Raw genomic sequence first — 12,428 nt, 5'->3', positions numbered from 1 at the left:
TTTCCTTCTGTCCATCTATCCAGTTCATCTACCTAATCCATTGATCCATCCTTCCAAACACTTATCAGCTGCATATCAAGTATGAGACACTAGGATGAAGCAATGGGGATAAAAGATTAAAGAGACAATTAGCTTAAAGAAGTTTTCATTCTAGCCCCAGAATCAAAAAGGGTGTCATCATAACCAATGGTTCAGAAAACGTCATAGCAGAACCTGCTCTCCCTAAGGTCCCCAATGAGCTCTGCTGCTCAATCAAGTGGGCACTTTTGGTCTTTATCCCACAGGACCTGTCTGCAACATGCCATTTTTGACCACTTCTTCCTTTGTAAAACACTCCTTTCTTCTAACCTCGCCTAGTTTTCTGTTTTTCTAGCTCCTCTTCCTCTGTGCTTTCTGTAGGCTTCTCTTTCTTTGCACATCTTTTGAATGCTGATGTGTTTTCACAATTCTGAACGTCTCTTTTCTTTCACTCAACATGGTCTCCTTGAGTTACTTCACCTACTTCCCAAGGCTTTGATTGTCATTAATGGCCAAATATAGCCTACTCTTTTTTCAGGTTCACAGTCTCACTCCTGCCAAACTAGACAGCTTTACCTGCATGTCATGGAGGCACTTCAGACTCTATACATCAAAAGGTGAGCACATCAGCTCCATTCCTCCATCTGCTCTATTTTCCTTCTTTTTAAAAAAATTTTTTTTAATGCTTATTTATCTTTGAGAGAGAGAGAGACAGAGCACAAGTGGGGGAGGGGCAGAGAGAGGGAGACACAGACTCTGAAGCAGGCTCCAGGCTCTGAGCTGTCACCACAGAACCTGATGTGGGGCTTGAACTTACAAACCGCGAAATCATGACCTGAGCTGAAGTCAGACACTCAACAGACTGAGCCACCCAGGTGTCCCCTATTTTCTTTATGATGGTACCATCTAACCTGCTGCTTAAGTCAGAAACATACATGCATCCTTGACTAATTATATTTCTTCAGTGCTCATATCCAATCAGTTATCAATTCCTCTCTTTTCTGACTTCTGTCTCTTACATCTATTCATTCCTTTCCTTCCTGACCACCATTATGGAATCTATATTTTGTGCCTGGACTTCAGCTGGCAGCCTCCTGGTTTCCCTGCCTTCAGTTGAAGCCACTCTTCACACTGCAACTAGACTGATAGTTTTCAACTACAAATCTGAATCAAGTCACTCCCCAACTTAAAACTCTTCAATTGCGGGGCACCTGGGTGACTCAGTCGAAATCATGACTCTTGATTTCAGCTCAGGTCATGATCTCACAGTTCGTGGGTTCGAGCCCCACATTGGGCTCTGTGCTGACAGTGTGGAGCCTGCTTGGGATTCTCTCTTTCTCTCTCTCTCTCTGCCCCTCCCCTGCTCGTTCTCTCTCTCTCAAAATAAATAAATACACAAACCTTAAAAAAAAACAAAACAAAAAACCTCTTCAATCACTCCCAATGGTTCTCCTTAAAATGGCATGCAAGGCATGCTAACTATCTACCTAGTTGTTGTGTACTTTTTTTGTGTGGGAAAACTTCTACTTAAATGCAAAAATCTTAAATGTATGACTCAGTAATTTTTAAATATGTATACACCCCATGCAAATACCACCCACATCAAGATACAGAACCTTTTTTTTCCCCGTTTTTAGTTATGCCTTTATTCACCTTTGTTATAATATATTTGTTAACAATATACTTGTTTTAAAGATCCTACAGACTGACCACCCATTAATGTAGAATATATGTCACCCCTCTCCACCTGGCAATCTTTTTTTTTTTTAAAGCAGAATTTCTTCTAGGAATCTTACTGATCACACAGTAGTTACAAGAATGTCAGATATAAGAATGTATACAGTCTAAACAAGACAGGCTGATTCAGAATTTACAGGTTGTAAAAATATACGTGTCAAGGGGCGCCTGAGTGGCTCAGTTGGTTAAGCATCCGCCTTTGGCTCAGGTCATGATCTTGCGCTTTGTGGTTCGAGCCCCATGTCGGGCTCTGTGCTGACAGCTCAGAGTCTGGAGCCTGCTTCAGATTCTGTGTCTCTCCATCTCTTGGCCCTTCCCCTGCTCATGCTCTGTGTCTGTCTCTCAGTAATAAATAAACGTTAAAAAAAAACAACTAAAAAAATATACATGTCAAAAGTTAGCCATATGGACAGATGCATACAGGGGAAGAGATGATGGGAGGTTGGGGATCGAGGGCCCTGTGCAGTAACACTGCCTTTTCCTCCTCCACAGTAAATAACTTTAGACACAGAACCTTCTTAGCATCCCAGCATGCTCCTCTTGCATCCCCATGCTAGTTCTGACTTCTGTTACCTTTGATGAAGTTGTACCTGTTTTCAAACTTCATATAAATGTATATAACTGTATATAATCTTATGCATCTATCTTTTTTACTCAACAATGTAAGATTCATTCATGTGCTGGATATATGGATTATTCATTCTTTTTCATTACTACACAGTACTCTCTTATGGGACCATATTGAAATTTGTGTCCTGTTACTGGTGGACATTTGGGTTATTTCCAGTTCTGGGCTAATATGAAAAGTTGCTGCCTACTTAGTTTTAAAGCCTCATTACTTTTTTTTTTTTAATGCCTCTCAATGCATTCATGCTGAACTACTTTATTTCCCAAAAATATTTTACTCACCTTAAAGTGTTTGCACCTACTTTGTTCCCAAATCCCTGAAGGTCTTAGTAACTTCCATTCATTCTACTGATAAAGCATAAACACTATCAGCTCTCTTTACACTTTGCTCTGGATGGGTGGGATACATCGCTTATATTCTGCCTTTTTACCTCCCTCTTCCTCACTAGACTCTAAATAAGCTTCTGCAGCCATAAACTCTCACTTTCTTTCTTTCTGGCCTCTTTTGTCTCCTTTGTTTGTAGAACCTCATCATTGTCAACAACAAAATAACATCACAATCACGATCACTGTCAATAACAATAGCTACAATAAAGTCAGGTCATAAAGAGGTCCAGAACTTTGTGTATTGAACACAATTCAGGATTAAGGTTTTGAAAAGACTTTGCTGCAGAATTTAGAAATTATTAGTCAAAAAATGTTGAAATCATTATTGAACCAAAAGCCAGTGGCCACCACCCACATTTACATAACAAGAATCTCCAAAGGCTTGTCATGGGAAAGATGTAGACCCCCTCTATTTTGACAGACTACCAATTGTCCCTGTAAATGACATATCTTTATTCATTATTAACAAAGAATTGTTGTTTTCCTATATGTGTGGGAAGGGGATATTATAGGTCGCTATTCAATAACTTAATTACTGGGTTTCCTTTCCTTTTTGAGAATTTCTATATCTCATCTTCAAATATGTATTTGTTGTCTTTTCATTTGCAATTCATTTCTTCTTCCCTTGCTCATTTCCAGGAATCCTTAGCCTTTTCTTTCTCCACATAATTCTCATGTATGACATCCTCACAGTAGCGATACCTCCCATTACACACCACTGTCATTATTATTATTACACTATTATCAGCAAAGATTCTCAATGAGAAGGGGACTGTGTGACCTGGAATATTCCTTCACTGTATCTTGTTCATGATCAAATATCCATTAGTCAGCACTGTGCTACAACACAACAGGTTTTCGATAAGCATTTGTTGAATGAATGAGTTCACTAATGTGAAAAGAACTTTCTACAAATTTCTAAGCTCTAGGACATATTGCTGTAATTCAGAATAGATAGAAAAGAAGGCTCCCTGAATTTCAGTGATTACAATGTCAGTTCTGCCATCAGATTTGGGAGTCAAATACATTCAAAAGGAAATCTAAAAGAGATTCGTTTGCTACTTTTTTTACTTAAGAGGACAAGATCTAGAACACCATTAAAGAACAATTTTTTTATTTAAGAGGGTAAGATCTATAACACCAACAAGCATTGGTCTGCATCATATTATTTTGAATTGCCATTTTCAGCCTTATTGAGGTATAATTAACAAAAACTGTATATAATCAAGGTATACAACTTGATATTTTGATATATATACATTGCGAAATGATCACCACAAACAAGTTAATTAACATATTAATTAGCAAATTTCAAGTATACAATACATATTATGATGAGGTGATGGATGTGTTAATTTAACTAGATGGGGGAATCCTTTGAAATGAATACATACAGCAAATCACTACAATATACATTTTAAATATCTTACAATTTTATTTGTCCATAATACCTCAATAAAGCTGAGAAAAAGTATAAAATGCAGTATTAACTATAGTCACTGTGCTGGTACATTTCCAGAAATTACTCATCTTGCATAACTGAAACTCTGTACCCTTTGACCAAATATCTCCCCACTTCCCCCACCCACTAGCCCTTAGTAACACCATTCTACCCTCTGCTTCCATGAATTTGACTATTTTAGATTATACAGATAAGTGAGACTATGCAGTGTTTGTCTTTCTCTCTCTGGCTTATTTCATTTAGCATACTGTCCTCCAGGTTTATCCATGTTGCAAATGGCAGAATTTCCTTCTTTTCTTGTGACTGAATAACATGCCTGTGTGCATGTCTATCTCACATTTTCGTTATCCATTCATCCATCAAAAGACATTTAGGTTGGCTATTGTGAATAATGCTGCAATGAACATGGGAGTGCAGATACCTCTTCGAGCTAATTCTTTCATTTCCTTTGGATACACCCAGAAGTGGGAAAACTGGATCACGAAGTAGTTCTATTTTTTATTTTTTTGATGGTTTTCCATGAATGTACCAATATACATTCCCACCAACAGTGTACTAGGGTTTTCTTTTCCCCACAACACTACTAACACTTATTGTCTGCCATTTTGATACTAGCCATTATAACTACTGTGAGGTGATATCTCATTGTAGTTTTGATTTCCCTAATAATTAGTGATGTTGAGCACCTTTTTATACATCTATTGGCCATCTGTATGTCTTTGTTTGATAAATGTCTAGTCAGATCCTTTGCCCACTTTTTAATCAAGTTATCTGTTTTTTTTTTGCTATTGAGTTTTGTGTGTTCTTTGTATATTTTGGTTCTAACCCCTAATCTGATATATGGTTTCCAAATATTTTCTCTAACAGGTTGTTTTTTCACTCTGTTGACTGTTTTTGTTGTGCAGAAACTTTTTAGTTTTTGTCTATTTTTGCTTTTTGTTGCCTTTGCGTTTGGTGTCAAATCCAAAAAAAATCATTGCCCATACAAGTGTCAAGAAGTTTTCCCCTACCCCACCCCCCAAAAAAGAAGTTTTTTCCCTATGTTTTCTTCTAGTAGTTTTATGATTTCACATCTCACATTTAAGTCTTTAATCCATTTTGAGTTGATTTTTTTTTTTTTTTTTTTTTGGTGTGAGGTAAGGGTCCAATTTTATTCTTCCACATATGGATATTCAGTTTTCCCTGCGTCATTTAATGAAGAGACTATCCTTTCCCCATGGTACAATCTTGGCTCTCCTGTTGAAGATCAGTTGACTGTAAATGTTTAAAAATCAGTTTTTTAGAAGATATTTTTTAAAGACTGCCCCTCACAAGGACTAACCAATTCTTTCTGTTTTTTTAATTAAAAAAATATTTTTTTAATGTTTATGTATATTTTGAGAGAGATAGAGCATGAATGCGGGAGGGGCAGAGAGAGAGACACACACAGAATCCGAAGCAGGCTCCAGGCTCTGAGCTGTCAGCACAGAGCACAACGCAGGGCTCAACCTCATGAACTGTGAGATCATGACCTGAGCTGAAGTTGGGCGTTCAACCAACTGAGCCAACAGGAGCCCCTAAAAGATATTTTTTGAATGTTTATTTATTTTGAGAGAGAGCACGAGTGGGGGATGGGCAGACAGAGAGAGGGAGAGAGAGCATCCCAGGCTCCATGCTCAGTGTGGAGCCTGATGCGGGCTCAATCTTATGAACCATGAGATCATGACCTGAGCCAAAATCAAGAGTGGACGCTTAACCTACTGAGCCACCCAGACGCCCCATTTATTTCTGAGCACTCTATTCTGTTTCACTGGTCTATGTGTCTACTTTTATGTCAGTATAATACTATTTCAATTACACAGTTTTGTAATATATTTTGAAATCATGAAGTATGAAGTCTCCAGCTTTGTTCTTCTTGCTCAAGATTGCTTTGGCTATTTGGAATCTTTTGTGGTTCCATATGAATTTTATGACTGTTTTTCTATTTCTGTAAAGAATGCTATTGAGATTTTGACAGTGATTAACTGAATCTGTAGATCACTTTGGGTAGTATGAACATTTTAATAATATTAATTCTACCAATCCATGAACACAGGATGTCTTTCCACTTATTTGTGTCTTCTTTAATTTTCTTCATCAATGTTTTATAATTTTCAGAGTACAAGTTTGGTTAAGTTTATTCCTATTTTGTTCTTTTTGTTGCTATTGTAAACGGGACTGTTTTCTTAATTTTTTTTTAGAATAGTTCATTATATTTAGAAATGTTTTATATGTTGATTATGTACCCTGCAACTTTACAGAATTTGTTTACTAGTTCTAAGAGTTTTTGTCGAGTATTTAGGGGTTTCTATATATATGATTGTGTCATCTGCATTATAATATTTAAGTCTATTCCTAGTACCCAGCACAGTGCCTGACACAAAGTAGGTGCTAAGTTAAAATGAATGATCTTGAATGGGGGATAATTCTGATACTAGCAAGCATTATATGAAGGAGACTATTTCCACTTTCAAAACATTTTTTTAACGTTTATTTTTGAGAGACAGAGAGAGAGAAAGAGCGAGCAAGCGGGGTAGGGGCAGAGAGAAAGGGAGACACAGAATCAAGCAGGCTCCAGGCTCTGAGCTGTCGGCACAGAGCCTGACATAGGGCTCGAACTCACAAACCATGAGATCATGACCTGAGCTGAAGTCAGACACTTAACTGACTGAGCTACCCAGGCACCCCATCTTTATACTTTCCAGTTCTGAAAACAGATTAAAAACACCTACCTGATTTATCAATGATGGCATCAATCTCTTCGATCACATCAAAATAGGCCTCGTTGTTAGTGTATTTCACCCCAGTCCGTCGCCAGGGCACCACTGACAGCTGCCCAGTAGGAAGCTGGTCACCCACATTGGTGCTTCCTAAGATAATGAATATTACTGTAATTTAATTCCATTGTGGTTAGATGTAACCAGTTATCTAATAATCACAGAACACTTCCCTAGGAGTTTCTATGCTCCCACTCTTCATGCACTCAATTGAAGAATTAAAAAAAAAAAAAAAAAAGATAAGAGTTTCCCAACTTATATATGGGTAACCTAGTCTATTTTAAAAAGTTGTTGCCATCTGGTCTGCTTCCTCGACCAGAATAAAGGTTAAAAAAGTTACTTGAGAAACAGATATCATATTTTGGTTTTGAAAGAAACCTGAAGTTGGTCTCTCAAATTTCACAATAGCTTGTAGCTTAAATAATGTATTGACTTTCAGTAGGGATGGTAATCTACATAAATATAAAATTTTCATGGGTAAAAACAGTAGTCTAGTTTAAGGTACGTTCTTAGGTACATTTATGCTAGGTGTTCTTAGGTACATTTATGCTAGGTATTAAAATGTACACATTTTACTACAACTAATGTACACTGAATGTTAGGAAAATAATACAAATTAGATCTTTCCCTAAGAGTTGCAAATCAATTCCTTGTTTTTTCCTCCCACAAGCATCAAAAATATTTTTTTAATTCAAAAGTTCTATACTGAAATTCTGAAATATTATAACTAATTAAAAATCTATTTCCTTCTTTTGTAACCTGGACCTTTTAATCTAAAGAAAGAAACATTAAATACACACATATATTCAGCATATTTACACAACATTTCAGCTTTTCAAAAGGTACTTTCAGCTCAGGTATCTTTTTCTAGATTTAAGAGAAGTTCAGAAAAATGACTCCATAGTATTTATAAATGATCCAGGCACTAACAAAGAGTTTAAGAGTTAAATGAATCCAGAATATTGAAAAACCCAACAAATGTGTTTTCTTAAAAAGAGGCACCATATGTTAAAACATGTCATTAGGCTATAATAATTAAAGCAGTATAGGGCGCCTAGGTGGCTCAGTCAGTTAAGCAGCTGACTTCAGCTCAGGTCCACCGTTCATGAGATGAGTCCCGTGTCGGGCTCTGTGCTGACAGCTCAGAGCCTGGAGCTGCTTTGGATTCTGTGTCTCCCTCTCTTTCCGCCCCTCCCCTGCTCATGCTCTGTCTCTCTTTCAAAATAAACATAAAAAAAAAAAGTAATAATAATTAAAGCAGTATGATAAGGCAGGAAAGCCTAAAAACAGACCAAGAATCCATAATGACTTAGTACAAGATAAAAATATCATTTTAAAACAGGGGAAAAGGATAAGTTATGGTGCTAGGAAAACTGGTAGAAATTTTGGAGAAATAAACAGAGCCTTACTTGATATTGTATACCAAGATAATAGACTAAAGAACTAAATCCAAAAGTAAAACCATAAAAGAACCAGAAGAAAATACACTTTTTAAAAAAGACCTTCCCTTCTCTGAGATCAAAAAGACATTCCCCTATGTTTTCTTCTAACAATTATAAGGTTTGTGTTTAACTCTTTGCTGGAATTTACTGTACAGAATGAGTAGGGAAGGACTTCATTTTGTTCTATATCAAAGCCGACTGTCCTAATATAGTTTATTTAACAATTGGCCCCTGATTCATTGATTTGATATATATGACATCTATCTATACCAAATTCCTACAAAAGAAAGGGTCTGTTTCTGAACATTCTACCTTATCTTAGTCACCTATCTGTCTATTACTGGGCCAATACCTATGTTTTTAAAATTATCAAAACTTTATATCTTGTATTTGATAGAACACATTTTCTCTCTTGCTTTTCTTTTGAGAGACAGAGGGAGAGAGTGAGTGTGTAAGTGCAGTGACTGCACAAGCTGGGAAGGGGCAAGAGAGAGAAGGGAGAGAAAATCCAAAGTAGGCCCACACCATCAGCAGGAGCGCTACACTGGGCTTGAACCCATGAACCAGGAGATCATAACCTGAGCCAAAACTAAGAGTCAGATGCTAACTGACTGAGCCAACCAGGTGCCCCTCTCTTACTCTTTTTAAAAAATATTTATTTTCAAAACTGTCTTGCCCTTTAATAGCTGATCTATCTATGTATGAGTTTCTGTCTCCTGTCCTACATGAACTTAATATAGCTTGATATTTGTTGACAAGGAAAATCCACCTTTGCAGTACTTTTTCAAAATTGTCCCGGTATTCTTGCATATTTATACTTAAAAAAAGTATTTTTTTTCAGGGTGGGGAGCGCCTGGGTGGCTCAGTCAGTTAAGCAACCAGCTCTTGATTTCAGATCAGGTCACAATCTCACAGTTGTGAGATCGGGCTCCATGTCTACATCCTGGCTCAGCGTTGAGCGTGGAGCCTGCTTGAGATTCTCTCCCTCTGCCCCTCCCCAGCTTGCATGCAGGCACATGCACCCATGCTCTCTTTCTCTCTCAAAAAATAAAAACATAAAATATATATATATTTTTTTCTATCAGTTTGTCAAATGTCATGCAAACCCTTGTTTATATATGAAGCAAGACCCACAATGTAAAACCTGAATGAAGCAGAATGACTAATATGACTAAGTCAGAAAATTTTAAATGTAGCTAAACAAAAACACCATAGACAATGTTAAAAGGCAGATTGTGAGAAAATATCTGTGACATAGGATTCAAAAAATATACAGAACTACAAATGATCATGTATACTGGAAATATACATGATGGTTTAATGTGCTTAAATGAAAGGACTTCTCTTAAACTAGTATGAGGGGGTGCCTGGGTGGCTCAGTTGGTTGAGCGTCTGACTTCGGCTCAGGGTCATCCTCTCGCAGTTCATGAGTTCGAGCCCTACATTGGGCTCTGTGCTGCCAGTTTGGAGTCTGGAGCCTGCTTCAGATTCTGTGTCTCCCTCTCTCTCTGCCCCTCCCCTACTCATGCTCTGTCTCTTTCTCAAAAATGAATAAACATTAAAAAAATTTATGTTAGTATAAAAAAACATTTCAATAAAAGAAAAGCTGGGCAAAGGACACAAGTAGATAATTCACTATAGAAGAAAAACAGTCAATAAATACTCGAATGGGTTTTAACTTCCTTAGTAATAAAAAATGAGTGTGTAGGGTGCCTGGGTGGCTCAGTCAGTTAAGGGTCTGACTCTTGGTTTCGGCTCAGGTCATGATCTCATGGTTTACAAGTTCAAGCCCCATACAGGGTTCTGTGTTGACAGTGTGGAGACTGCTTGGGATTCTCTTTCTCTCCCTCTCTCAAAATATATAAATAAACTTAAAAAAAAATGAGTGTGTAAATAAGACATGACTAAACTATTAAATGCCAAAGTTTTGAAAAAATTAATAATAGGATTGGCTAGGATGCACAGAAACAGCTACTGAAACTATAAATTTTCTAGAAGACAATTTGGCACAATGCATTAAAGTCCTTAAAATGTGCATGCCCTTTGATTTAGCACTTCCATTTCTATTACTGAAAATAAATCAAAGAAGATGTACACAAAGATTTAGGTATAAGAGAGTTAATTCCCGTTATTTAAAAGAACAAAAAATCAGAACCATCATAAATATGGATTGAACAAATCACTTAGGGTCTATTTCATATGGTAGAAAATTATAAAGTCACTAAAAATTATGTAAAAGAAAATGTATCATAATGGGATAATGTTCACAAAATATTGATGAAAGTTTTAAAAAATAGACAAGAGTTGTTTTTAAAAAATCTATGCATCTATTCGTTATTCATCTGTCTAGAAGAAACAGAAAATATGTCAAAATTATGGTGTGATTAAGTTATTTTCAAGGTCTTTGTGCTTTTCTGTATCTCTGACATTTCTTTAATAATCATGTGCTTCTTCTGTAATCAGAAAGAAATGCTTTTTAAAGAAGCATACTTTATTGTCACTGAAATCAAGACATTTTCTACATAACAAAAACATATTTCAGGTCATAATCAAAGACTATAACGAACAAAAATTAAAGCACCTGGACATCTGAGAGCCCAAAGACAAGCACTCAAAACAGTGCACCACACCAGAGAAAGCCACACCCAGGATGGCAGCAGCTTGGTTTCCTCTTTCTCCATACCTGTTATGGTGTTGACAACCGTTCGAAGGATAGTGGGAGGCTTTATCAGTTCTTTGAGGATGTTTGACTCGGTAGCCAATGGAAACCCATTGTCAAGCATCTCTTCCAGTACCTCATAAACCACAACCACATTGTCTTTGATCACTGGCTCTGAACAGACTCCAAAATAATCCTGATGAAAATACAATATGTAGAATATATAGCATTCAGAGATTGTAACAAAAAGAATCTTCCTAAAAAATAAGGACCTAGTCCTGTCCATGTGTTTACTCAGTGTTTCTGGAATATTCTTCTGCAATGAAGGAATGAAGCATAACCTTAGTTCTCTTAAGCAACCCGGTTTGGTAGATAGAACAGTGGACTGGCTTATAGTACTAGTATCATCACTAACTTCTTTTATAAATTAAGAGAAAGTCATTTAACCTTTTGGGGTTAGTTTCTTCAACTAGACAAAACATGACGAATACAAAACTGAACCTAAACTATTACATGTGCTTAGGAACAAGAATTTGAAAGAACTATGCAAAATAATAATACTTGATATGACCCAGATTGGACCTAAAAATCTTCTTAATGCTTTCTGTTGTGCTATCTCTTAACACTGATACAGCAAATAAGAATGAGAAGGAAATAAAATGAAATGAGGGAGATGAACTAGCACACCAGAAATTCTCTAAGATGTTAGGATGATTCTAAGAAGGCTTTGTCTTTTTACTAACACAGGCTAATCTTAGATACTAAATTATCTGGGTTGTGGAAAAAGCACTGGATTCCAAATCAGAAGACCTGGGTGGTAACCTTATTGTCACTTACCAGAGTAAGTCATGCTAACTGATACAGGTCTTGATTTCTTTACTAGTATAATCAGGATAATACCACTGGACACACAAGGAGGTTATAAGAACTAAGCATGATTGATTAAATGATAATACATGTGGAAATGCTTTGTAAATTATAAAACACTTTGTAAAACGTGATGCATGATGACGAAAAAGAAATGCTAGTAGTCATTTAGCGAGGCCCTTCTAGAGGCCCTTCTAGGAACGTCGGTCGCATCTTTTACAGGACCTCTGAGATGGTCATACAATCCTTCTTGAATTCATCCATTTGCCTTTTGAGAAAGCCCATTCTATTCATGGAAAGCTCTGATTATTCAAAAGTTCTTTCTTTTGCTAAACAGAAATTTGCTTTCTAGATCTGCCTTACAGAACAAATTTACATAACAGCCCCACAGCTATTTGAAGACAGCTAACTTTCACTTCATTTTTTTTTTTTTC

General features: G+C 36.7%; 1 protein-coding gene across 2 annotated transcripts in view; it reads right to left on the bottom strand.

Annotated features, from left to right (window-relative positions):
• AP3M2 (adaptor related protein complex 3 subunit mu 2) overlaps nucleotides 1-12,428 on the bottom strand; it is a 108,634-nt gene that overhangs the window by 6,461 nt on the left and 89,745 nt on the right. For both annotated transcript variants that reach the window (XM_060653450.3, XM_060653449.3), the window contains exons 3-4: nucleotides 11,152-11,323; nucleotides 6,982-7,119 (exon numbers count right to left, since the gene is read on the bottom strand). In XM_060653450.3, the coding sequence (XP_060509433.1) occupies nucleotides 6,982-7,119; nucleotides 11,152-11,323 (310 nt within the window). The remainder of the gene's footprint in view (nucleotides 1-6,981; nucleotides 7,120-11,151; nucleotides 11,324-12,428) is intronic.

The sequence above is a fragment of the Panthera onca genome, chromosome B1 (assembly GCF_046562875.1).
Source record: "Panthera onca isolate mPanOnc1 chromosome B1, mPanOnc1 haplotype 2, whole genome shotgun sequence".
NCBI classification, from domain to species: Eukaryota; Metazoa; Chordata; class Mammalia; order Carnivora; family Felidae; genus Panthera; species Panthera onca.
This window is presented reverse-complemented; position numbering and strand designations above follow the sequence as displayed.